Source organism: Mus caroli, chromosome 1 (genome assembly GCF_900094665.2).
Source record: "Mus caroli chromosome 1, CAROLI_EIJ_v1.1, whole genome shotgun sequence".
In the NCBI taxonomy this organism is placed as follows: Eukaryota; Metazoa; Chordata; class Mammalia; order Rodentia; family Muridae; genus Mus; species Mus caroli.
The window spans coordinates 170,442,723-170,469,983 of record NC_034570.1 but is presented as its reverse complement, the minus strand read 5'-3'; the positions used below and the strand labels follow the sequence as shown (position 1 = coordinate 170,469,983).

Here is a 27,261-nt window from a genome sequence, read left to right as displayed (position 1 = left end):
ACAGCAGATAAACTACACTTCTGAACAGAAGCAACAAAAACAGTTTTATGGTTAGGGTCACCGCAACATGAGGAACTGCATTAAAAGGGGTGCAGTCTTGGGAAGGCTGAGAAGCACTCACATAGCTGAGTCCCACTGCCTTGCCAAGCACTGGGAATCTGGAGACACACTTTTGGGACTCAGTGCTATAGGAGTTCATACCTACAGGGCCTATGGAGACTTCTCACTGTGAAGATGACCTGTCAGAGGAGATGAGGCACACAACACGGGAGTAGATATCCATTTGCATTTTAATTGAGAACTATTAGCCCTTTGGGTGGCTGTACTGATTACAGACGGTTCAATTTGGAAGACACAGAATCCCAAATGCAACTTTGAACTGACCACACTACAGGCTCAGTCGCCCCAGTTAAGGGCTTCAGGTAGTCCCTTCTTTTGGTTATCCCATGTCTATCACTGAAAACCAAGCAAAACAAAAGCTCAGCAGACTAAGAGGGGGACATACAAGATAAAAAAGAAAATCTATATAGTATGAAATTAATTTTTATTTTTAGCTCAAAATAAATGCTTAACATTTTGCCAAAATTAAACCGAAGATGAACCCTTGAAAGAAGGGAGGAAGGACATTTTCCTTCCCCGGGGAAGCCAGTAAGGCAGACATTGTGACTGTGACGTGGTGTTTCTTCCCTCAGGACTAGTCTAGGCAAACAACAAAAACCTCTCCTCAACTTTTGCTCTACTGCCAGCTGCTGTCCATGGGGCTGTGGCTGGTAGGATAAACCACAAACAACCGGCCTGCCCCAGTGCAGCATGGACAAGGGACTTGAAACCAGAGCCCTTTAACTTGTCTGTATAAAACCCTTCCTAAGGAGATTCGGTGAGGGGGCCACCCTTCGGCGGCAGCATGGCTGAGGTTTTGTGGTGTCTGGTGCAGAGGCACTAGGAGGAATTGCCCCGTAGGCCCTGGGTCCTGGGCATAGCCCACCCCTCGCACTTTACCACAGGGATGTCTTAAAATTGAACTTGAGTTTCAGCAGGTATTTGAGATTCACCTGAGCAATGTCGTAGACAATGTACCTGGGGAGGGCAGTTGTCAAGGAGCCAACAGTTGAGTCCCCAAGATCTCTTACCCAACACGTAATCTCCTGAAAGTAGGGAAGGCTAGTGCCCAGAGAGACAGATTTACCCACACAGCAGGGAGTCAGACCTCAAGTTGACACAGGAGACCACCCAAGGGGTAAGTTGTCCTGGGCAATAAGAGCACGCGTACCTGCTGGTACAGCTCCAGAGCACACAGCACAGCCAAGAAAGGATACTCATTATACAGCAGGCAGGTGTCGTTGACACCAGATGGGATCCCTGTTCCCAGTGGAACCTCTACACCCTCCAGGGTGATGCTGGCCGAAGGGTCAGGGGTGGTTTTTCCCAAACCTGTAAGATGGAAGGGTCAAGTTCTAGGTATAACAGGGGATGTGTAACAAGGGCTGTGAAAATGTCCTGGGTATACATCCATTTCATACAGGGTTTGTGTTCACTTTAAACATACTTCAGATGCAAGCACAGACACTGTAAAGAAGGTTTCAAGGCAAGGCTCTAACCCAGTGAAGTCACTGTGGCCCAGATGAGGTCATACTGTGGCGAACATCCCAAGGAGGCCTTGATCATCATATGCTATCCATTCAAAAAGTCCAGGGGCACCAGAGGTCCCTCTTGGCCCCGATACCACTGCTTAAAAGCTGAGGCTCCCAGTGCCCTGACTTGGCTCCTGGTATTCCAAAGAACTGCCATGGTATTGTGACACAGGAATCAAACAGTTTTGTTTGTAAATGAACCTCCACCCGAGTCAGGCTGGAGGGACAGTACCTTTGACACTGTGCTTGCCCTTGGGTAACTTGCTGATATGTGAAGCATGCTTCAGTTCATACCTATTCAAAAGAGGACAGTCTCAGAAGAGCCTCTGGTCACAGGGCTCCTAAACCAACACCTTCCTCAGCATCTTTCCTGGTACATAAACCAAGTGCCCACAGAACTCTGTTCACCCTCACCCTGGCACCTCCCTCCCCAGCTCCTGGACCTTCAGAACCCAGAGCGTTCCTCTCAAGTACAAAGCCTACAACAGTATCACTCCTGTGGGGTTATTTTCAAAGAAAGGCCTGTCTGGAGCTGTGGCCAGCTGCCTGACAGTTCCTGTCTAGTCTACCCTATGGCCTACTTCGCCATCTAGTTCTGGTCACAGCTCAAAGGATGGAGGTTGCCAGAGGATGAAGGAAGAGAGTCTTCTCTTTGAATGACCTTACTGCGTCCTGGCTCCTGTTTGGTTTTCATAGCTTCTCTAACTCTCCCCTGACTCCTCCCTCGAGCTGCCATCTACTGCACTTACAAGCGAAATAGACTTCTTCTAGTCCACTCTGCCCACCCTGGCCTCAGAGTCCAGGTACTCACATGTTTCCAAGGGCAACCTCTCCCAGCAGTATTAAGCCAATCGGGTCTCCCTGAGATGTGTGGCAGTAGTTTGCACTTTTGGACACCATGTCGGCAAAGTAGATCCCTTTCCCAAACATGTAGCCTGTCTGGAGAGTTGGAAGAGGGACAGCTGAAAACCTTCCAGCAGTGAATTCCCACAAGCACTTTGCTCGGCCAAGGCCCACAGCCATCACCTTGGAGAGGGATGGCTCCCTCTATGGAAGGCCAGTGCTTACAGGTGGGCTGGGGAAAGTCACGTGAGAGTGGACTCTTTCTCTTTACCAGGAAGTTTCATAAGGCTAATGTGAGCGAGTTAATGATCACTACTTAGACCAAGCCAGGCACACATATACATCCAGCAGGCACTGATGTCACCACTCAGCCATACACCAGTACCTAGCGTGAATGAGAGCTATAGTCACCAAGCCCTTTTCTTTCTTCTCCACCTTAGAGGGCCTGCTGACTCGGTCCGTTCTGTGACCCAGCAGGCAACATCATCTAGCCCTGGTCCTATTTTTTTAATGGTGGAAATCTGGGAGCTCACAGTTGCTGCCAGCTGAAGGAAGGAAGAGGCATGCCTGGGCTCCAAAGCCTGCCCCCTTCTGAGAGGGCCTGCTGCAGGCTGGACTCTCAAAGCACCGGGGGCCCTCAGGAGACCACTGCAGGGACAAGCCCTTCCACACCGCCCCAGAGAAGACAGCCACCTACCACAGGCGCTTCAGGTGGGGCTATCCGCAGACCCTGCGACAGGATGCCGGCAAAGTTGGTGGTCCTGGAGCCGTGCCACAGCAGCCTCCGGTTGTGAAGCTGCCTGAAGGGCTTGTAGCGCTGGCTCTCCCCCTCGCGCTCTATCTTGAAGATCTGGGCAGATGGTTGGCAAGAGAGAGCCAGGTACTGTTACTCAGGTTCACCCAAGAGATGAACAGACTTAGGAGCTTCCGATGCTGACCACCTGCCTCAGGGACACTTTAGCTTTGCCACACCATCCACGGGCTGCGATGGGATGACAATGCACGTGTCCCAAGGCTCCACTTATAGGGACGAGCCATTACAGATACTGGGGCTGATGTGCAGCAGGTACACACCTAAGGAACCTCTTTTGTAGATGGTTCTCACTATGTAGACCAGGCTAACTTGGAACTAAGTACACAGCCCAGGCTAGCCTTGGTCTGTTAAGCCTCCTGAGATTACAGATGTGCACCTCATCTGGCCTGAGGAATCATAAACTTCTGGTAATCATGTTTTCTGACAAATCTGGGGCACTCTAAGTACACAGAAAAAGCCACAGCCAACTGTACAGCAGCGCTCACTCTCCTGCTCACGTCACTTCTGTTTACTAAAAGTAGAGCCAGGCAGTGGTGGCACAAGCCTTCAGTCCCCTGCACTCAGGCAGAGGACGACCAGCCTGCTGCACAGAGAGCTTCCAAACAGCCAGGAATACAGATCCTGTCTCAAAAAGGAAAAGAGAAAGAAAAAGAAAAAGAAAGAAAAGCAAACGGCTCATCCCCCCTGAGCCAGGCAGGGCTGGTGGGACGGGGAGGCCTGGCAGGACAGAAAAGGGAAGAGGATTCTTACATCTATCACTTCCAGGTCATAGGCGTTGTGCGTGGTAGCATGAGTGTTCTTCACGTACTTCCTGATGACCTCAGCCTCTTCAGAATCTCTGTCAACCACCTGGAAAACAGGCATGTGGAGTCAGGGCGGGGGACACCCAGAGCAGCTCACACTGCCAGGGACTGACACTTGCAGGCCGAGGCCAGGGGCCAGAGCCGGACTGTCACTTCTTTTTTTTTTTTTTTTAAAGATTTATTTATTTATTATTATATGTAAGTACATTGTAGCTGTCTTCAGACACACCAGAAGAGGGCGTCAGGTCTCATTACGGATGGTTGTGAGCCACCATGTGGTTGCTGGGATTTGAACTCTGGACCTTCGGAAGAGCAGTAGGGTGCTCTTACCCACTGAGCCATCTCACCAGCCCCCTGACTGTCACTTCTTTATCCGTTTGCACTGCTCGAGAAGCTCAGAGCTCTTGCCTATACGCTAGACTATGAGTCAAGCTAGAAAACCCAGGGTCCCATTACTGAGGCGGAACTATTCTGACCAGGAGTCCAGCTCACCGATGGAACACAGGTGACACGATACAATTTCCCTCTCCCTATGCAGTCCTAGGGATGGGGGGCCAAAGGCCCTTTCACATGCCCAGCAAGTACTGCTCTACCACCAACTATCCCCAGTCCCCTCAGGGTTCTGAGGACAGTCCCTCGTCCATGTGTACCGCGGCTGGCTCAGTGCGTGCCCAACCACGTGACGTCAATGTAATTCATACAAAATAAGCTGAGCATGTGCAGGAGGCTGTGGGTGGTCATTACACCGTCTTCTGATTATCTGTGCTGTCTCTAAGTACAAGCTTTATAACAGTAGTTAAAAACAGGAGCCTCCTCAACAAGAACCTTAGCTTTCCTGCTAAAAAGCTACATTTGGCACCATATCCTACTTGTGAGGCAGGCAAGCTTAGGAACAGCTTAGCTACCTGGGACTCCACTTGTTTGGCCTATGTAGGCACCCTGTTCTAACACTGAGACCCTCACTTGTTCATCCTGCACACATTCCTCTCCATTCAATGCACCTCAAGCCTCTATCTGCTGTGGGCACACCAACCTCCAAACAATGCAGTAAGTTAAGAACAATAGGGGCCGGAGAGATGGCTCAGCGATTAAGAACACTGGCTACTCTTCCAGAGGTCCTGAGTTCAATTCCCAGCAACCACATGGTGGCTCACAACCATCTGTAATGGGATCTGATGCCCTCTTCTGGTGTGTCTGAAGACAGCTACAGTGTACTTGTATAAAATAAGTAAATCTTAAAAATAAAAAACAACAACAACGTAAAATTTAGATACTATTCCAGTTATGTCTGGGTAGTAGGAAGGCTGATCGAGCCTCAGTTGGTCTTGGGTAATAAAATAAGGTGAACTGTCCTAATTTAAGCGGACTTCTGTAGAGACAGACTCCTGTGCTGTAGGGTTTTATGCCAACTTGACATAAGCTAGAGTCACTGGAGGGGGCCTTGATAAGATTGGGCTGTAGGCAAGCTTGTAGGGCATTTTCTTCATTACTGATTTATATGGGAGGGCACAGTCCATTTTGGGTAGGGCTACCCCTGAGATAGTTAGTGGTCCTGGGTTCTATAAAACAGGCTGAGCAACCCGCTGGGAGCAAGCTAGTAAGCAGCCTGCCTCCACGGCCTCTGCATCGGCTCTTGTTTCTAGGCTCCTCCTCTGACCTCCTTCCACGATGAACTGTGACGTGGATGCATCTTTTCTTTCCCAAGTTCCTTTGGTCATGGTGTTTCAATGGTAAGTAACTCTAATTAGGATAAATCCTCCCTTCACTATTCTATGCCTATGGGAAATGAAGCGCCTCTAATGACTGAAATAACATGCACAGGGAGAGGAAATGCAAAGGGCATACATAATCAAGACTGTCAATTAAAACAGAGAACCACCCAACCTACATTACTTTTGCAAACCTTTATTTTAATCCTTTGACTGAGAGGCCAAGAATCTGGAAACATCTGGCCCAGACTTCAACCACCAGTAAAACCTGGACTGCCTAGCAGAAAACAGGCAGAAGATGGGGGTACGGGCTGATCTTGTGTGTCAACTTGACATAAGCTAGAGTCATTACAACAGAGAAGGGAGCCTCCCTTGAGGAAATGCCTCCATGAGATCCAACTTTAAGGCCGGTTTTCTCAACTAGTGACTCAGCGGGAGGGCCTTCTCATTGTGGGTGCTATCCCTGGGTTGGTGGTCTTAGGTTCTAAGAAAGCAGCTGAGTAAGCCATGAGAAGCAAGCAGGTAAGCAGCATCCCTCCATTGCCTCTGCATCAGCTCCTGCCTCCAGGTTCCTGCCCTGTTTGAGTTCCTATCCTGACCTCCCCCAGTGATGGACTATAATCTGGAAGTCCAAGCCAAATAAAATAAATCCTTTCCTCTCCAATTTGCCTTTTGGTCTTGGTGTTTTGTTGCAGCAAGAGACCCAAGACAATGGACACGCCAGACTCAAGCTCAGGCTGGGACAGAGGCACACAATTCAGGCAGGGCAATTTCCACCCTCCCGAGCCTTCAACACAGTCCAGTTCAATTGACTGCTTGTGCTCAAAATAAAAGGAACTTTTCAAACTCAGTCTCCACGCCGACCTGAGGCACTAGCTAGCTCAGACTTTCCAGTGGGTCTCAAAGGCCACCAGAATCACCTGGATATGTGAGAACACAGACTCAAGGCCTAGCCACACACTTAAGGAGCTGTGAAGATGGCCTACCTGCACGTGTAGGTTGGGGACAATGCTCTAAAGTGAGCGACCGAATGCTACACGGCAAGGGCGGGCTCTCACCTTAATGTCAGTTTTGAGCTTCTCGTAGTTGACATCGATGGGGTCCTTGCTGCTGTCGTCAGACCCACCCCTGAGGAGACTATAGGCCACCTCGATGTCCAGGAGGTTGTCTAGCATCTCCACCTTGGCCTGGGGACAGAACACAGACCTGGGAGCTAAGTCCATAGGGAAGGAGACAATCAAGCCCCGACAGGAGTACATGCAGAAAGTAGATGGCATCCGACATCTTCCCTTAGGTGGGGGAAGAACCTGTGCTGGCCAGACCCTGCCATCACCCCTCACTCAATGGTGGGCACTCACAGGCATTTTCCAGAATGCTAATGAGGCTCTGATGCCTGGGGAAGTGAAGGGAAGATGTCAGAACTCTTAAACATGAATGATAGGCAGGAACATAGATGCCACTAAGGATGCCACAAAGTGACCTACGCCAGGGACTCATGGGGACCTTTATGTGAGACAGAGAAATGGTCTTCTTGGTTAATGACAATTTCCTAGACTGACTTGGTAAAGTAAAGGAAAGAAAGGAAGAGTAGAAGGACCCTACTCTTAACAAACACAGCATGGAGGGCAGTGCCAGTAAGACCCAGCGCTGGCCCCACTCCACAGCCTGTTACCTGCACGCAGTCTGCATTGTTCAGGAGTGGGGGCTTCTTCATTCCAAAGTCATGGGGGATCAGGGTGTAGAAGCGATTGGAGAGATCTAGGATCTGGGATTCACTGCTGCCTTGAGACACCGCCTGGAAGGGAAGGGGACAGACAGAAGGGCACAGGTCTAAAGCAGCTGCTGTCTATACAAGCAGGGTCATTAGAGTACCTTCTCACCGAGAGTCGTGGCACTGAGGCACGCAGGATCATGGCCCTGTAACTGTTTATTATTTATTTATTTACACTAAGAACTATGCTATCATACACTTCATACAAAGTGCTACTGCAGAATCTATGGGGTGGGCTCATGGCTACTGCTGTAAAAGTCCTGATTTTTTGTTTGAAAATTGTTCACCTGGGCATGGTGGCACACACCTTTAATCCCAGCACCCCAAGGCAGGCGGATCTGTGAACTGGAGGCCAGCCAGGTCTCCATAGCTCTAGGCCAGTGTGGGCTACACAGAGAGCTCCCGTCTCAAACAAACAGACTAGTGGAAACTGTCCACCATGTTGGGAGCACTGCCCTGCTGCAGTGGCAAAGACAGTCCACACCTGCTACCGAGGGCCAGGAGCCTCAGAGAGCTTGAGCCAGGAAGCGAACCATGTTGTGGAAGCAGGGACCCAGTTCCCTGCTCAGAGGCACCGGGTTCTCCAGCACCACCCAGGAAGCCTACTTTCCTGGGTGCTTCTCTCTTCTCAAAGAGGCTGCACCCCACCCTCAAGTACAAGTAGAGCCTTTGGGTCTCTTGAGGATGTCAGTGTGAAGCCCTAGGGCTGGAGAAAATTCTCCACCAAATTTAAATTTCTAAGGAGTTTATTTTGTATCTGACACCGAAAATCATTACCATGTGTATTTTTTTTTTTTTTTTTTTTTTTGGTTTTTCGAGACAGGGTTTCTCTGTGTAGCCTTGGCTGTCCTGGAACTCACTTTGTAGACCAGGCTGGCCTCGAACTCAGAAATCCGCCTGCCTCTGCCTCCCGAGTGCTGGGATTAAAGGCGTGCGCCACCACGCCCGGCTTACCATGTGTATTTTGATAACATTCTTTGAGCAATGAACTGGACCACGATATTTACTGAACTGGAAAAAAATCCAAATCCTCACAAACTACAGTTCAGTGCTGTCATTGTTCCACAGTAGACACTGCTACTGCCTCTTGGTAGAAGAGAGGCCGGCCTGGCTAGAGACGCTTGCTTACCTGCTGGACCTCGCTGAGGATAGAGTAGGCGGCCTGGATCTGCCTTCTGCTCAGCTTCCCCAAGGGCATTTTCTGGAGGTCAATCTGCAGAGACAGGGGCATTCTGCACTGTGGCAACACAGCACTCTTCCTTCGTACCCCACCCTGTATGCTGTGTAACACCGGACCAATGCATTCAGCTTAGCAGTCCTGAAGGAAGACTCAACATAACACCCCTAGGACAAGGCGCTGGACTAAGTCTCCACTGTACTCTAGGGCAAGGATGGGGGAGAGGGTACCTTTGCTGCCATCCAGTTCAGAAACAAGAGCCTCAAATTTCCAAGTGCTGAATGTTATTTTTCAAGAACACACACCTGATTCCACATTGGCCTTTCAAACCAGCCACCCCAAAAGGCTGTACATTTGTTTAATAGCACTGCGAATAAGCACACTACTTCAGGATCTACTGCTAATCCAGGTCTTGAGCTGTGAAGGCAGAGGCATGCTCACTTTTTGTTAACAGTGATGAAGAGCTGACAGATCCACATTTGTAAACTGGATCGACTGTTCTTGAATGACATCTACTCCCTCCTGTGAGCGAACTGGCCTGTGCTGTCACTGAGTGCTTGAGGTGACACACATGCGTGCAAGTACCTCACTGCTCTAAGACTGTGGCACTGGGCACAGCCACCAGAGCTGCTGGATTTGTAGAGCAGCCTGTAGTTTCTGGATTCCTGGACAGGGACTAGGAGGCTGTGGCTGGTCAGGTATAGAGACCCCCTCCATCAATTGCTGGGAAGACTCAGGTGAGGGGAGAAGAGCCTATGTCTCGATTAGCCTGTTGTCCACACCATGCAGGCCCACTCAGGAGCAACACTGTTCCAATCAGCATCATCTTGCCTCGTGTACGAGATGAGCGAGCCCTCTAACACAGCTACACCCAGCCTCAAGTTTTAAGAAAGAGAGCTGACTTGAGTTCGGCTAATTGACTGGAGCATGGATCAAGACAGCAGTGGTCACAGGAGTTTTCTTTATTGTTTAATTTTTATTTTATGTCTATGACTGCTTTGCCTACCTACATGCCTGTGTACCCCTTGGGTACCTAGTACCTGTGGAAGCCAAAAGAGGGCGCTGGTTCTCTTGGAACTAAAAACACAGATGGTTGGAAGCCACCATGTGGGTGCTGGAAATTAAACCAGGACCTCTGGAAGAGCAGCTAGTGCTCTTATCTACGGAGCAGTCTCTTCCACCCAGTTTTTTCTTTCTGTGAGTGATCGAAGGCTTGGACTTCCATCGGCATCAGCCAGCTGGCAAGTCTGAGCCCCAAAGAACCAGACCTACCCGACCTAACACAGAAATCAAAGTGGGAAAAAGCAACCGGGGCCAGGGCCCAGGGCCAGTCCTCCACAGTACACTGCATGTCCCACGATAGTGACTGGGCACGCAAGAGTTGGGTGGGATGGAGGTTTGCGGCTGCATGGTCTTAGAAAGGAAAGCTCACCAGGCTCAGTGTGCACCAACCACACTCACGACGCTCAGTCAATGAGCAGTGAGAGCTGCCTCACTCAACACCCACCTCGTACTCCACCAAGGCCTTCTTCATGCTCTCCACGTCGAAGATCATCCCCACGAGCTCCTGCACTGGCTTCGGCAGCTTCGACTTGGTGCCAGGCTTCACTGTCAGCTTCTTTACTGCCTCTTCGTCCTTCAGGGAAGTAGGGAAAGAGGACAAGGATTGTGTTGTCAGGGGTTAGCTACAGGTAACTAGGACACAGGACAGAACACTGCCAGCAAAAAAAGCCAAATGTTCATCAAACCCTCTAGGCCAGTTGGACACAAAGTAATTCCCATGCACTCCCCCAAGCCCTCCTGACTGCTTCAGATTCACATTCCACTGTTCTGACGATGCCTGGCTCTCTCTGGGCGTGCATCCACACCTATCTAGAAGGGAAGGAAGCTCAGATCGCTGGGCAGGCACGAGCTTGTTAGACAACGTCTTCCGCTTGCATCCATCATGTGACAGTGAGACCATTCTGCATGGTGTCGGGTTAAATGATTAAGATTAGCTTCATGGGTTCTGCTTTTAAAATGTCTCATGTTGTGCCTCCTATGGAGAGTGGGGTCTTTGGAGAGAGAGTGTGTGTGGCGTAATCCTGGCCACAAAGGCAGAAATGGGTGAGTACGACAAGTTACAGTTAATCTTGGGTAGTTTTATTTTCTATACCTTTCTCAAAAAAATTCTAAAACAAGTACTTAGGAGGGTACTATCCTGTCCACCTCTAAGTCCAAGGGCTCAGTTACCATTATTTATTACTATAAACTTGTTTATTTTTTGAAACAGGGTGTCACTCCGTAACTCAGGTGACCCTGAAACATACTATGAAGACCAGAGTGACCCCAGACTCAGATCTGCCTGCCTCTGCTCCCGGTGCACTAGGATTAATCGTGTGTGCCATCACACTGACCTGACCTCTAAATTCTAAATCTTAATGCAGAGCTCGTAACACTCTACAACAGAAAAAAATTCCCTCTAAGGAATGCCAGACCCCAAAGGCGTGGAATTAAAATCTGTACCCATTCCGAAGTCTATTTTTACAAAACTAACGTGCACACGCCCCTGGCTAAGATTACTAACCCTACATAGATATCTTCTTAAGATCTGTGTGGCCGGGCTGGTGAGATGGCTCAGTGGGTAAGAGCACCCGACTGCTCTTCCAAAGGTCAGGAGTTCAAATCCCAGCAACCACATGGTGGCTCACAACCATCCGTAACAAGATCTGACTCCCTCTTCTGGAGTGTCTGAAGACAGCTACAGTGTACTTACATATAATAAATAAATAAATCTAAAAAAAAAAAAAAAAAAGATCTGTGTGGCCTTAAGCAATGGTGTTTACCAAGTATGGCGCACACACACGCCGGCAAGTCCAGGTTTGGAGGCTGGAGCAGATGACTGTTAGTTTGACTTGCTCAACAGCAACCCTCTGGGTCCACCAAACATAAACATCTAGGCACAGAATGTCACCTAAGAGGTAACTGAATGCTGCCTCAGGGCCCACAGGGAGGCTTTAGGATAGACAGGTGATCTATACCAGGGCAGAGCACATCAGCTCTCCCGACCCGCCATCGTTTCCCTCAGTGCTGACACGTGGATTCCACCGGAATCTTCTACAAGTATTACAGTGAAGCCCCAGAGCAGCTTCAGAAACTACCTCTCCTTGGTGTCTCAGAATCTCTACTGCTAGTGGGCGTGACAAAGCCTGCACACCTGCAATCCCAGCACTCAGGAGGCTGAGAGTTCAAACCCAGCTTGAGCTCTCTCCACTCTGTTCTTAACTTATCCAAGTTTCATTCAAAGTCTTATGGTATAGTATACATTTTACCAAATGTTTTCTGTAGCTACTGAGATGCTCACGTGACTTCTACCCTTTGTTCTCAGGGCATATTGAAATGCCAACTACCTCAAGTTCTGTTTGTATTAGCCCTGAGCTTGGGGTACTCGTGCCCTGCTTGACTGACTAGTTATGACTTTTATGTTACAGAGATGGTGTTCAACAAACTCTTCTCACGATCTTAGGTAAAACTGGCCTCACAGCATGAGTATGTTTTCTTCCAAGTTGGGGGAAGAATTTGTTGCCCTAGTATTCTTTTATTTTTTATTTTTTTATTTTTTTGGTTTCTCTGTGTAGCCCTGGCTGTCCTGGAACTCACTTTGTAGACCAGGCTGGCCTCGAACTCAGAAATCCGCCTGCCTCTGCCCGGCATCTCCCTGGTATTGTTAATTCTTCTCTAAACATGTGTCACTGTTCAGTGTCACCACCCGAGTCACACCGTGGAGTTAAAGGAACAGACCTTGCTATGATTACCTGGCCATAGTCAATCTCCAGAGGGTAGAACTTCTTGGGATACTTTGTGAAATTTTTCGAGTGCCAGGCATTCCCAGTCTTCTCTTCATACAGCTTCATGAAGTGCTCAACAGCGTCCTCTTTGGAGGGCATCTGCTCAAGTTTGTTACTGCCGATAACTGTGCCCACTCGGCCCCAGGACCGGAAGATCCAGTACCTGTAAAGGGACAGAGACCAGGGTGAGCTTCTGTTCTGTTAGACCTTCCTCCGTAAGGGGCAGCTTTAAAAGCATGCTCTCTCCCTCATGAGTTGGTTGAGAGGTGCTGCAGGTGGAACCTAGGGCCTTGAACACACTAGGCAAGCATTCTACAACTCAGAGAGGATGGTTAAACATACTGAAACTATCGCTGTCATTTCAGCAAGCGTTGAATAGCATAAAACGATAAATTTAAATAAAGCCAGGTGTGGTAGTGCACACCTTTAATCGAAACACTTGGGAAACAATAGGAAGTTGGATCTCCGAGGCCAGTTTAGCCTACAAAGGTTCCAGGAGAGCCAGGGTTACAAACAAAAAGAATAAAATGTAATCTTAATGTGTTCCATAATAAAGCATGGGTTTGTTTTGTCTTTTGAATGGCTACAAGAACAGCCTAGTAGGATTGGTGAAGCTACACTGTGATGGGTAAGCACAGCAACATAACCGACAGCCATAATGGCTATTTCTTATGGGGAGACTTCAAACACTGGGTTTTTGTGACTGGGCCTCCTGCTCCAGGCCCTGCAGTGGCCTGACTTCCCAGGGCGGGCAAGCACACTCGGTCTGGAGGCCTGGGCTCACCTGCTTTCCTTGTCGTCCTCCAGAAGCTGCAGTTTGTAATAGGAGTTCGTCCCTTTCACAATGTCCACCAGGCCAAGTGTGGCGCTGAACACCTTCCCACCTTTCTCCAGGACGTGTGCAGAGTGTTCCAGACCTGCCCCAGAGGCAAAGCTCCTATAGTTTTCTCCCTTGCAGGGCTAGGGTGCAATAGAGGGTTCTGTGGGCCTACATGTCCCCAGTTAGTTTCATGTCACACCACCTTTAGAGGTCCCCACTGACCCACATGCTTCCAGGAATGGCCTGCTCCCTTCTGGCTACACTGGCTGGATATCTCCTAATCTCTCAGGGTGCATGGGAGGCTCTGACCACTCACCAGAGTCAGGATCAACGGCTGCTCCTCCCTTCAGAGTTAATTTCATCCTCTTTTCAGACTTGTTGACACCTTGGAAGGAAGGACAGAGGAACTTAAAGACTCAACCAAAACAAAGGCAGGAGAGTTTCCAGAGGTATGCGTCATGGCGCCTGCACACCACCTGCTGCCGAGGGCCTGAGTGAGGGCCTGCTGCTTTGTGTCCTGCAGCACTCAGGGACACAGAACAAAAGTCCCAGGCAGGTCAGCTGGGCCTTACCTTCCTCCTTGACAGCACCCTTGCTCTTCTTGGAGGGTGCAGCTGACTTCCCCTTGGGGGCCACCACTTCACCAGGCTCTGCCTTCACCTCAGCCCCCCACGAGGACAAGCTGTGGGCCGAGAGCAGCTCTTGGAGGCTCTTAGTGGAGGCAGAGACGTCCTGGAGGAAGTCCTCACACACAACTCGAACGTTGGCCGCTTTCACTTCCTCCATCTTCTTACTCATCTTCTCCACCTCCTCTGTTTACAACCAGACAGGGAGAAAGGAAAACCCCAACGATAGGCTGAACGCAACCTCACTACAGCCCAACAACGCCAATGACCCCATCACCACCAACTTCTCTCCCAAGCTATAGCTGAATCTCATCTCAGCAGTCATGCTCCAGCGCCTGGCTGCCCCTCGGGTATGCAAAGCCAAGGGAGGCTACCTTCTCTACACCTCGAGTGTGGTATCAGGAGGCAGGCAACTGAAATGGACTCTTAGGCCCAGACCCCTAACACTCAGCAGGACATAAATGTGGGCCTGGGCTCCATCACCAGGCTATAAAGTAATAACCTGCACCTACCTACCCCATGGAGCACTAGGGCCATGTAAGCTTACGGGCCTGAGCCACTGTGAGCACATGTAATACAGTACAGATCCCAGCTTTCCCTTCAGGCTACAGTGCTGAGTCTGACCCCAGCTGTGCCACACCAACCTTCACCACATCTGAACCACTGAACTTACTTTTAGTGCTGATACACAAGGAGGCCTTGTTGGCAGATCCTGTCAACTTGCCCCCGAGTTTCTCAATCACGGCTTTTGCTTCGTCCTTGTTCTGGGAGAGCTTCCCAAGAGTCAGGATCTTCATGTTAGACAGGGGCTTGTCTGGGATAAGAGATCAGAAGCATCAGGCTACGACCACTCTACTCTGACCCCAGGAAAGGACCAATGGAGGCAAGACAAAACAGCTGGCTTTAGGAGAAGCCACAGAGCCTGGCCAGCCTTGGTCGTCACTCTTTTCTTTGGGAAAACTTTATGAGGACAGAGGCCAACAGGCAGTGGGGAACAGAGGGCAGAGCAGCAAACCCAAGAACCCAACCCATGAATTCTGCAACTGAGAAAACTGGGTAGGGCATAGGTCACACACAGAACAGGTGACCCAGGCTGGCTACTCGGGGACTGTGCTGGGGGGGGGGGGGGGGGGGGGGGGGGGGGGGGGGGGGGGGGCGCGCGGACGGACTAGAAAGGCTGCATCTAGAGAGATGAGAGACCAGAAGGCTAGGAGAAGGTGGGTGGAGAGCTGAGTGCTTCACACTCGCTCTCTTCTCCTAACTCCTGAGTAAGAAAGCACAGTTCTTATCTGCAAATCAGGCTTGTTGCTGACAAGGCTGAAAGGTGTGGTTAGCATGGCCACACTGGGCTAAGTTGTTCTAGGCAAAGGGTGGCCAGCCTGAACGTCAGGCTGGTGACAGCACTGTCAGGTTGGTAAGGATGGGGTAGGATGTTGGCAAGGATGAGTTGAAGGCAGAAACACAGCACTGGTTATAGCTAGGCCACAGGCCATTGCTTCGGATCTCCCAACTGGGAGATCTTGTCTGTTCTTTCTAGGGGTGGACACTGAGGACATCACCTGCATTTCACGTAAGGCTCTGTAGAGAACAGAATCACTGATTTGGGTATGAAGTGCAAGCAAGGAGACCGGAAAGCAGATCCTACAGACCACCACGTGTGTATGCAGCCCCCAGGCTTTAAGCGGCGGAGAGGACTTGGGGTAATGAGTTCACCTTTATGGGCAGACTAGGTGCAGCTGGCCTAGTGCTCAGAAGCAGAACCTTGTCCTCTGCCCACTCCAGCACAGCCTCCACCTTTACAGTGGAGGAGTCTCCACAGGCCTGAAGGAGCAAGCGGCACTCTCCTTTCCTCACTGCTTCTGCGGCCTAGGTCATGTCTACCCATGACCAGGGTCTCCCCGGCTCTTGATGGTTGGTAGTACAGGGAGGAAAATGGGCCTGGAGACTAGGGACCTGTTCCATGTTACACTGGTGTATACCCTGAACATGCCCCAAGGAATGTTAGCCCCACAGTACATGGATCACAGGACATCCTCTTCCTTCTGCTATGTCCTTGCATGGCACCCCACCCATAATCCCTCCCGGAGCCATACCTGCTGGAGCAGAGGAGTTCACAGCTGTGGGTGCTGAGGTGATGGAGAGGGGAGGTGCCAGTGGTGCTGGGGCGCTGCTTTCTGGAGGGAATATTCGGTCCTGTTTTTTGACCTTTAACTTCTTGAGGTAGGATATTTCGCGGAATTCCTAAACAATGTTAAGTTTTAGTTTTAAAGACATTAGAGGTCTCTTAAAATAAACTTACAATAGACTAAGTGGGATTTGTCCTGTGAAATTAAATAATCTTTAAAAAAATCCCTATAATTAAATAGGAAAGGCTTAAAGTTCTCAGGAAGAAATCAGATTATACTGTTGTTTTCACAGGGCTCATCCCTACATTTACATAATCCAGGTACTACGGGTGACCTAGGTGAGAAACCTCACCCTTTAGGAATAAAATGCCAGCAAGGTGATCAGTTCGTGCTGCCAAGCCAAGGGCTGGAGCTTGGCCCAGAGCCCACATGGTGGAAGAATCTCCCACAAGCTGTCCTCAGCCTCTACATGTGCCCCTCCTCAACTAAGGGTAATATTTTAAAACAAAATAAAAACCTCAGCTGACAACTTAGTCGGGGAAGCATCACTAGACCTAGGAGGCATACTGGGACTGTCCTGTCCCCAAGTCACTTCTCTCAAGTGTCTATCATGTGCTATCAGGGCTACCACATGGTTTAAAAAGCCCCCAAGAGTAGCACACTTAGGCCAGGGTTAGGGTAGGTGACAGACAAGTGCACACCTTTAATCCTACCACTTGGGAGGAAGAGGCAGGCAGATTTTTATAGGTTTGAGGCCAGCTTGGTCTACATAGTGAACTCTAAGACAGCTAGGACTACAAAGAGATACAATCAACTATTATTAAACATCAAAATCCAACGAACTACCCAGGTACAGGGAGCCCTTACTACACATTCCCCCAAGTAAAGGAAGCTAGCCTAACAGGCTGCACAGGACATTCTAGAAGTGCTAGAAATAGGAACACATGGAGCTGATGAAAAAAGACCAGTGGTTTCCAGAGGCTGGAAGTGGAAAGACCAAGAGAACATGGAAGTCTTAGGAAGAGGTGCTGCGGGTGGTGCTTCCCTGACGGGTGCGTTCCATTCCATGCTTATCAGACCCCACAGGCTGCACAACGCCAAGAGCGAGCCTTAATGTAACTCATGGGCTGTGGGTGACGTTGTGTCAGTGCAGGCTCCTCAGCTCTCAGGGTGCACCACTCTGATGCAGGGAATTTATGCTGCGCGGAGGGTATGCAGGATCCAAAACCAAGCAACAAAACACACCCAGTGACAGATCTTCACGTTTCCCAAAGGAGACAAGGCTAATAAGTCACTCGCTGGTTAGGGAAGAGCCTGCTGTGAGCCCTCTTGCATTCACTGGGAATTAGTCATTATTGTTATAATCATTAATTATTATCATAATTATTCTGAGACTTACAGTAGGCTTTGCCCTACAGAGGTTGGCCACTTGATGACGTCTGGTGAAGAGCAACCCCTGGGCTCGAGTCTCTAAACAGAAGGGTAATTTCCCAGCTGTGCCCACACTCAGTGAATTACGGTAAGTAAGGTGCCAGACGCCTCAGACTCACCCTCACCAATGCCAGGCGGCATAGGCAGGTTAGATAGAGGATTTCTGCCCTCAAGAAAGCAGTCCTGTCTGAACTGAGTACAGCTAAGAGCCAGGAGGGGACAGCAAGCATCACCAGGCTGTAACGGATCTTGCAGCACCACCCCAAAAGACAGTCTGCATCGATGGCTAATTCTGCTCACTGTCATCTTACAACTGTCCCCACCAAAGGCAGTAACAGGCACACAATGCTATGTGAGGGAGGAAAGCAGACAGGCTGAGATTCTAAAGGTGAGAGAACAACAGGCGGGCTACAGAGTGGCTACAGCCGGAGAAAGACCGGGAGGGAGGGTGGAATTACAGCACTGAACAGAGAACTCTCTCCTCAGTACTGAGATGAGAAAGGGTGAGAAACTCGGACTGTCACCTTGTGTGACATGCAGCACGGCCATGTCCAGAAGGTGGAGGGAGCCATGGTTTCCTGCTGACAGAGTCCAGGAAGCTCCCCACCTTACCTTTGGAGTTACCCATTCCTTTCGGCTGGGATTTTGTGTCTTGACCATGCACTTGGTCCAGGCAGTGACATCCCCAGTACAGTAATAAGCGTCGCTCTTAAAGACCAGCTGGCCTGAACACTCCTTGCAGGGCAGAAGGGCCCCAAACGCCATGCCGTCAGCAACTCTGTCCAAGATCTGAAGAAACATGCCAGAGACCAGGGCTCAGGAAAGGACAGTTACCGATGCAGATAGAGAAACTCTCACATAGGCTCTATCACTGCAAAGAGGCTGTCTCTGGGTGCTACCTTAGCCCAGGTGCCAACACAGCCTGGGCTTTGTATGTTTTGAGTCCTTATCTCCAAGTGAAGGGTCCTACTGCAAGCACTGCACCACACAAGTGGCCCAAGTAGGCACGGTGGGCTTAGCAGGCCTGGACATGTAGCAGCGAGAGCAGCTCTCAGAGAGTGTGAACTAAATCCATGGCAAGGTCACCTGCCCACCTTGGCACTTCACCGGGTTCTAAACCAGGACAAACATGGCAATGTATGGTATGGCTGGGGTAGCCTACTGGCTGAAGGAAATGGTGACCATGATTGTTTTGAACAAAATCTCATTAAACATTGGATTTTCTCTGCTGCTCAGAGAGGCGGAGAAAGCACCTAGGAGACCACCCTCCTCAGCTGAGGACACCTCGCCATCTCAAAAACCCCTCAAACTCAGTGTCCTGCCCTCTACTTCCGTACACCCTTCTATCTGTCCTCTCGACTCCCTCTTACTGTTGTTTTCCTATGTTCACTTCTTGTCATTTGGCTGCTTGCCTACCTCTTGACCTAAGGCTGACTTTACTTAATCCTATTTACAGTATATAGAAAGCTCCTGGATTAAAGGTGTTAGGGATGAGCCACACCACAACTAGAAACAGGTTTTTCCAAGCAAATGACATAACCTCGGGGGTGATCAAATATCCTGCAGCACAGGATAAGCTCCCCCGTCACGGAGCCCGGGTTTCTGTCCTGTGTGTCCCCACAGCAGGGCACTCACCGCTGACTCTCCTGACGGCACCTGCTGCTGGTTGAAGATGAGCAGCTCCTTCAGGTCGTTGGTGGAACACGCTTTCTTCAGCTCGTCTTTGATATTCCAGATCAGCTCATTCTGAGCCTGAGGATGAGACCCCCCAACTGAAATCAGTTCTTGTCAAAATCTCAACAGCTTTCTTAGTTTACATTTAAAAAGTTACATTCATTTATTAACGCGTGTACACTACCATGTTCCATAGGGCATGTTTAGAGATCCAAGACCGTGGGAGTTGACTGTCTCTTCCCACAATGGGAAGGGCTTGGGTTTATCGCTGCTGGCGTTGTTTTGGGTTTCCTTTGGGAGGAGGGGTCCTTTATTATGTAACCCACTGTGTACACCAGGCTGACTGGCCTCTAACTCTGCCTCCCAAATGTTGGGAGTAAAGATGTGTATTATGATACCCAGCCCCTAGTGTAGGCCTTGTAGATCAGGTCACTAGGGGTCAGTGAGGGATTGCTTTGATCTTGGGGCCATCCCTGGGCACTGGGACATTACACAAAGAGGAGCGACTTCATTGCCATTGAGGCAGGGCGTGTGGGCCTCCTTTTGGGATAATAAAAGGTCTGGGTTATACACTTTAGAACGTCCGAGAGGTAACTTTTAGGGGAGACTGGGGTGAGACAGAATCTCACTCAGGAACCCTGGCTGGCCTGAAGTTCACTATGTAGCCCAGGCTGCCCTCAAATTCTAGAAATGTTCTTGCCTCAGTCTTTGCTGGACTTTAAACGAGTTAATCAGGGCCAGCAAAATGGCTCAATGGGTAAAGCCACTTGCTACTGGCCTGATGACCTGAGTAGGACTCCATCATCCACATGGAGGCTTACAGCACCATCCCTAACTTGGCCCAGGTATCTGGATGCCCTTTTCTGACCTCTTCCAGCATCAGGCAAGCATGTGGTACATAAACATATACACAGGTAAATAAAACACTCATTCACATAAAATTTGTGTATATGATTGACTTACTTTGAAACCTCAACTCAGGTTACTTGACTACGTAGACAGTGTTCTTCCTGGCCAAGCTCTACCACCAGTGCCAGGCCCATCAGTGAGCCTTCCTTCCTTCTGCATGCCCTTGATGGGGCTGGGCTGGCTGTTTCTCCAAGGCTAGTCTGACCAACTCCACCCTCAGGTTTACACCCCCCACCCCCAGGCAAACCCCTGTACAATCAAAACAAAGCACAGAGAATCTCTTGTGCACTGTATGGCATCACCTGTCAATAGAAAAAGCTGTTGGCCTATTAGCTCAGGCAGGAATAGAAGGTGGGAGTTTCAGTGGGAGGAGAGGATGCTGGGATAGTTAGGTGCAGGAAGGGGATTAGCTGATGGAGATGGTCTGATGAACCTAAGAAGAGGTAACTAGCCATGTGGCAGGACTTAGAATAAATGGGGTAATAAGATACAAAGTAGGGGAACTAGCTGAAGCTTTTGGCCTAGGCATTTATTCATAAATAATTTAACCGCAAAATTGTTATTTTGGGAATTTGGATGAGGATGGAAAAGCCTACAATTACAATAAAGACAGGCAATCTTCTCAGAATACATTAAGTGTGAAGGAGACCACTTGTAAGTAAGACTGGATCCCTTATTGCATGGGTCCTGGTGTCACCCCTCAGAAACCTGTTTCAAGAGACAGAAGTGACTGGAAATGCCTGGTCCCCATTATCTTTCCCAATACCCACTTGTAGATTTCCCTGCACTTAAGCTCAAGCAGGTAGAGATGTGACCTCTTCTAGAACTGGGACTTTAAAATCTTGATTTCAATGTCTACAAAGTGCCTACTTTTTGCTGGTGTTATGTGGCATCTCATTCATTCTCACAATTATCTGCCAGGAGGTATGGCAGGGTGAGCCTCCACCCTCCTTGGGACAGCAGGCCAAGTGGGTTGAGCAGCAGGCTGCTCCTCCCAAGATGGAAAGGAGAGCGCTGGCCATACCAACACCAAGGAAAGACTTTAACTCCACTGAATGAGGCACCTACAAGCTCACTCCCCACTTTCCACTTCTAGTGCTGGGCTCTCAATACCAACATCCTTCTTATTACTACTCCCCATGGTAGGGCACACAGTGGGAGGCCAGAAGGTCTGTGAGCACAGGGCTCGTGGAAACAGCAGACCTATCTCTCTCTCAGTGATGAGTGTGCACTGGTCTCGGTGAGCAGGGTCGGAGGGTGGGCGTCTTTCACAGAGCCGAGGACTCACCTTGAGGGCCTTCTCCAGCTTACTACTATCCTTGTCCTTTCCTTTCTTAGATTTCTTTTTGGCCACCTCATCTGTTCCATCCACCTCGTCACCTTTTCTCTTTCTGAAAGAAATGCAGGACTTAATAAGAACCCACAAGACCGATGCCCAGTGCAACCAGGTGATATGTTACTTTAGCCATTTTAGCTGCCCACCTGCCCTCTTAGGTACAAGTGCTACCTACAGCCAGGCAGACAGGAGAGGCCACGCCCATCAGGACCCTTTCTGCCAATAAGGAGGGGCCTGGAGCTCACCCTATGTCCAGGACGACCAAGACAGACCAAGGGCTCAGGTCACACTTCATGCTAAACCCCACATCTCTGGCACAGAGTGACAGGGAATTGTGGAAAGCCAAACACAACTGTAAGAACTGAGCCTGGAGTGAGACAGGGAGCTGCTCCCCAGATCTCCACGTGGCCCGAGTTCACCCTGGTACTTTCTAAAGCCACCTGCTAGGGACCAGCAGGACTTGCAGGACTATGGTGATAATGAGATAAGGCATAGAGCTGGGCATGTTCCACCTCTCCAGCATCATGTCATAAATAAAGACAGCTGGAGAACCCCAGCACCCTGTGCTGTGACAGTTCAAGGGCACCCTCACCCACTGGCCTGACTTGCTCATTTCACATTCCAAAGCCACCAGTGCTGCTCTACGAATCTGTGTTAGGACCACAAACAGTGCAAGAAGCTGCTTGGTGACAGTGGCCTGGGTGTCCCTGATGAGCATGGTACAGTTCCACAACACTCAGCATGCTCATTAATAAGCTACGAGACTGAGACCCTTCCCATTCTAGATGCCGACTCCACATGTGGGCCCATCTGTTCTGATTCCAGGCCCTTCCCACTGTTCATCTTTTTGTGAACAGTCATGATTCTCCCAGAGATCCAGACACGGAGACGTCTCTGCTGCGAGACTATGGCGACGTTAAAGGAACACAAATGCAGATCTTGGAAGCACAGCCATTACTGGTGCAAGGAAGCTTGGATGGCCACAGGGTGGTCTTGTATGAGAAAGTGGCACAGTCTGCTGTACCTAACGCCTGGGTGCAGGAGTCGGGAGAGGTTTCAGAAGCCCGGGGGAAGATGTCATGGCCGGTGAGCTGCTGGGTGGGTACCGGAGCAGCAGATGCCCTCTGCTCCTACAGCCTCAGAGCTCCTCGCTTTCTGATCATCATTATCAGAGGAATGGAATCCACAGGCTCCCCTAGAACTGTACATTCTAACCGCATCCCACCTACCCTTCATTCTTGATGGCCGGGAGCTGCTTCTTCAGAGTTTCTTTGTCTTCTGCAGAGAGGAGGCTAAAGCCCTTGAGCTGACTGGCACTGTACTCAGGCCGGAAGCCCAGCTCCTCCCGTTTCTTGACAAAGCAAGTTGGATGGTACCAGCGGTCAATCATACCCAGCTGCGGCTTCTCTGGATCTACCATCTTCTTGGACAGGCGCATCTGGCCCTGTAGGGAAAATCATGAGGTATCTAGGGAATAACAAGGCAGGACAAGGAGCAGCTAACCTAGGGCCTTGAGTCCAAACAAAGGCACATGGAGTCAGCTTGAAGCTCTCAAGACATTCGGAGTTTTACACCATCACAGACTGTGAGGTACCCTTAGGCCCCAGCACTCACATTCCATGAGACTGATACATGACCTGCTAGGCTAATAAAGACCTTGCTTACACATCCTAAATGACTACCTACAAACCTATACTTGGCAAGTAACGGTGAGCGCTAACACTTCCCCAGGGATGGGTTAAGATGCTGACACAGTATGCTGGACAGCAGTAGCATTGCACACTCTGTGATGGCTTTAGTGTGGCAACTTATCCCAATAGGGACTTTCTGTCCATCCTCACCCTCCTGTGGACTCTCTGGTTGCTATAATTAAGGTCCGATTACGTTGCAACAAGAAATAGGAGCTGGCTCTGGCCAATCTGCCAGGTGTACAATTCGCATGACTGACATTCCTGAAGTTTCTCACCTGTGAGGCAGCTGCAAAGAATTGGGCCAACAGGGGTCCTGACAATTCAGAAAAGCATACCCCAGGCTGACTAAACTTTAGAACACAGAGCAGCTGCTGCTCCCTCAGAGGCAAGAGGACCACAGTTTTTGTCTCCAGTTTCTAATGGTGAAAGGTGAGAGGACATTTAGCAACTACACTTTTCTTAGTTTCGTGTCTGCTACATTTAGATCTTGAACCATTCTCAAAGGTCCTTCTAGTACCAGACTGGGGTACTCTTTCTTGGGAGGTAGTAGAAGCAGGCCTACTTGATATTAAGACGTTGGTCTTCCTCTTTTATATCCCAAAAACTAAACAGGTCCCCCTTGCCACGTGCTCCTGCCACGTAGGATGCCATGACAGGTTCAAAGTAACAGGACTAAGGGATGGACCAGGACTGAGATGCCTGTAACCATGAGCCAACATCAGCCTCCTCCTCCTCAGGTGGACCATCTCGGGCATCATATCATCTACCACACAGAAAACTGACTCACACTTCACAATACAATTAATGCTGAATGAATCATGGCAGCAGAGAAGGGAATGCTGGCAAGCACAGGCATCCCTCCTCCTACTGTTCCCAGCAACACAGCCAGTCATCCACTCCACCTGACAAGAACTGGTGGCAAGGGAGGCTGGTCTGTGAAGTTTCTCTGATTAAACAGGAGAGTTGGAAGCAGGATAACCCACCTAACCTCAGACCCACCAAACAAGAACTGTACTATGCCTGCTCACTTTGAGTAGACCTATGCTGATTCAAGGGCCCCTGTCCATAGGGGCAGCTAAGGAGAACAAGGGCCTGAGCCTGCCCAGAAGAGGAAACTGTCACCTCCCACCTCCAAGGCATTTCTGTGTTGTGATTCTTTTCTTCTGAAATGCACTCCTTCCCCCCCAAGACAAGCACCAGGGAAGTGCAGGCAGCGGCACAAGCTATACCTTCTCTATCTTCTCCAGGCAGCCCTTGCACATGCTCCTGTTGGACTTGGCGTACTCCGCTAAAAAGTCACCCAATGTCTTCTCCGCCTTGCCGCCACTTCCATCCTGGCCTTTGCCTGAAGAACCAAACACAAGTCTCTGCTCAACTCAGCAGCCTCGTGCTGCAGTCCCCAAATGCCCAGCTTGTGTCTCCCTTCTCCCAGGACCCTCCCACAAGGACACTGTGTTTTGGGTGACCATAATCATCTCTACTGGCAACAACTGTGGCCAATTTTTCTTTTAATTTCCACTGCACAGCCTAGGCCTACTTTAGTCTTTAAATTGTGTGTGTCTGAGTCTGTGTGGGTGTGTGTGTATATGAATGCAGGTGCCAGAAGATGGCATTAGATCTGACAGTTGGGAGCTGGGAGTCAATCTCAGGTCTACCCTAACCAGTCAGTAAGCAATGAGCCATCTCTCTAGCCCCACCTTACCTTTGGACATAGGGTCTCTTACTGAACCTAGAGATCACCAAATTAGCTCGAAGGCCGTCTAGTGAGCCCAGGGACCTGTCTGTCTCCACTGCATACACCCCAACCCTACAGCCATGCCAGGTTTTTGACCAGGGTATTGGGGATGCGAAGGCACATCTTCATGCTTGCATGGTGTACTTTACACACTGAGTATCTCCCTAGCTGCTTTACTAACATCTGTGGGGAATTACAAAGGACCCACAAAGGAGAAGGAAAGGAGTCATACTGTGTAGTGTTACAACTTCCTGAAGCCACAGTAACAGAACCATGGAACTGGAAGACAAAGTGAACCAAAGACACAGGCCCTGATGATGGTGTCGACTGGTTCAGACAAGAAAGTCAGATGGTTTGAATGACCAATGTCTCCCATGATCTTGGGCATGTGAGTTGGTCCCTAGATGGTCCTTTCTGGATAGGCTTAGGAAGGGAATCTTGCCGAGGGAGGATGCTGCTGAGTTTAAAGCCTTGTGCCAGTTTCCAGCTCACACTCTTGATTCTGGCACTGTGCCTCCCACTTGATGTCACATTTCTGTCTTGAGACTCTTGGGCCCAAATACATTCTTTCTTCTAGAAGTTGCTTGGTCATGCAGTTTTATCACAGCAATAGAGGTAACTAATACAGAGACTGCTCCACAAATGCTGCTGTAACATCAGGAAAACCCCCATTGTCTTCCTTACAGCTAACACAAGTTAACTTAAGCCCAGGTTCCATCCCTGGGACCCAGTGGGGGTCAGGAGAGAATCACCATGCATGGATGCAACCCCTTCCCACATATAAATAAATAAATGTGAAAATTTACAATTAAACTGAAAGGTGAGCCACAAACTGGGAGACAGTAGCAGCCACAATCCGTGTGTTTATGCAGGGTCCTTCAGAGGTGAAGTACTGAAAGTTCAGGAGTAAAGTCCACACTGGAGTCACTACGGTGGGCTGGGGAGATGGCTCAGTGGCTAAGAGTGACTGTTACTCTTATAGAGGATCCAGGTTCAATTCCTATACATGGTAGTTCACAGCATTCCAGAACTCTAGCCCTAGGGGACCAGAAGTCTTTTTTCTGACTCCATGAGAACCAGGTACAAACATTTAGGCAAAACACTCATATACATAATGTAAAATAAATCTGAAGTTTAAAAAGAAAAAAGAAACCACAACAAGCTACAAGCTGAGTGCCCCCTGGGTAAAGGTGTGGGAACTCTTCAGGAGTGCAGGATTTTGTTTTGACTTTTGAAGTAACCGCACATACACATAACCCATCCTGGAGACAGGATGGGCTGCAGGTCCACACATGAAACCCATCTGTCTCAGAGACATTATCCACACAGCCTGAGGTAAGGGCACACAGCAGTTCTAGCCTGTCTGTCATTAACTCCAACACTGCATGAAATCAGGTGTGGAATTCTCTATCCATGGTGGCTTACAGCTCCACACTGAGTACTACTGATTTTTGGATGAAGGACACTCAAACTTTATCAATATTAGAAAGCTTGCTGGAATGCAGTCAACTACCCAGAGTCACCAACAGAGGACAGGACAAGCAAATTGTGGTGCTTAAACAAAGGAACACCGTTCTGTTCGGCCGCAGAGCAGGACCAAGGGCATCGCGCTGAATGAAGACGGTGCATAGATTTCCTTTTCTCCCTGAAACAAAACCCAGGCAACTCCAACCCACGAAGTCAGAAGTCAGAACAGAAGCCTTTACTTCAGCACTCAGGAAGTAAAGGCAGGAGGAACGCTGGCTCTGCAGTCTGTATATTTGTTTGGCGATGTGGTCTCCCTACATATCACTGGCTGTCCTTGAACTCACAGAGATCTGCCTGCTGAAGGTCTGTTTTTTGTTTGTTTTTAAGAAGAAGGAAGGAGCCGGGCATGGTGGTGCACACCTTTAATCCCAGCACTCGGGAGGCAGAGGCAGGATGATTTCTGAGGCCAGCCTGGTCTACAAAGTGAGTTCCAGGTCAGCCAGGGCTACACAGAGAAACCCTGTCTCGAAAGACCAAAAAACCAAAAAAAAAACAAACAAGAAGGAGGAAGGAATTGGCAGAGGTTTCCTCCTGGGTACCATCCGTGTACAGGACCTGGAAGTCATCAGTGGTAGGTACATCACCCACCCACCCACCCATCCATCCATCCATCTATACAAGTCCACAAAACACACACCATCAGCAAAGGACATCAATGTGAAAGAAAATGAGATTTTGTAACTTGTGATTCATGTAAAAGAGTTGTCTCTGGGGCCGAGAACAAAGCAGGACAAACAGGGCTATCTTGTCTGGGTCAACACCACCTGGCCGGAACCTCCCCTCTGTCTACTGCCCCTTGACGCCAAGTCAT

At 49.5% G+C, this 27,261-nt stretch overlaps 1 protein-coding gene across 1 annotated transcript in view; it reads right to left on the bottom strand.

The window, feature by feature from the left end:
- Positions 1–272: 272 nt before the first annotated feature.
- Parp1 (poly(ADP-ribose) polymerase 1) overlaps positions 273–27,261 on the bottom strand; it is a 32,563-nt gene continuing 5,574 nt past the window's right edge. The window contains exons 3-23 of the mRNA XM_021151105.2: positions 24,418–24,533; positions 22,727–22,941; positions 21,450–21,552; positions 19,214–19,330; positions 18,191–18,367; positions 16,115–16,262; positions 14,695–14,835; positions 13,968–14,207; positions 13,712–13,780; positions 13,360–13,492; positions 12,543–12,738; positions 10,256–10,384; positions 8,701–8,784; positions 7,473–7,595; positions 6,859–6,987; positions 4,039–4,137; positions 3,172–3,324; positions 2,443–2,570; positions 1,864–1,925; positions 1,317–1,431; positions 273–1,077 (exon numbers count right to left, since the gene is read on the bottom strand). Coding sequence (XP_021006764.1) covers positions 996–1,077; positions 1,317–1,431; positions 1,864–1,925; positions 2,443–2,570; positions 3,172–3,324; positions 4,039–4,137; positions 6,859–6,987; positions 7,473–7,595; positions 8,701–8,784; positions 10,256–10,384; positions 12,543–12,738; positions 13,360–13,492; positions 13,712–13,780; positions 13,968–14,207; positions 14,695–14,835; positions 16,115–16,262; positions 18,191–18,367; positions 19,214–19,330; positions 21,450–21,552; positions 22,727–22,941; positions 24,418–24,533 — 2,759 coding nt within the window. The 3' untranslated portion in view covers positions 273–995. The remainder of the gene's footprint in view (positions 1,078–1,316; positions 1,432–1,863; positions 1,926–2,442; positions 2,571–3,171; positions 3,325–4,038; positions 4,138–6,858; positions 6,988–7,472; positions 7,596–8,700; positions 8,785–10,255; positions 10,385–12,542; positions 12,739–13,359; positions 13,493–13,711; positions 13,781–13,967; positions 14,208–14,694; positions 14,836–16,114; positions 16,263–18,190; positions 18,368–19,213; positions 19,331–21,449; positions 21,553–22,726; positions 22,942–24,417; positions 24,534–27,261) is intronic.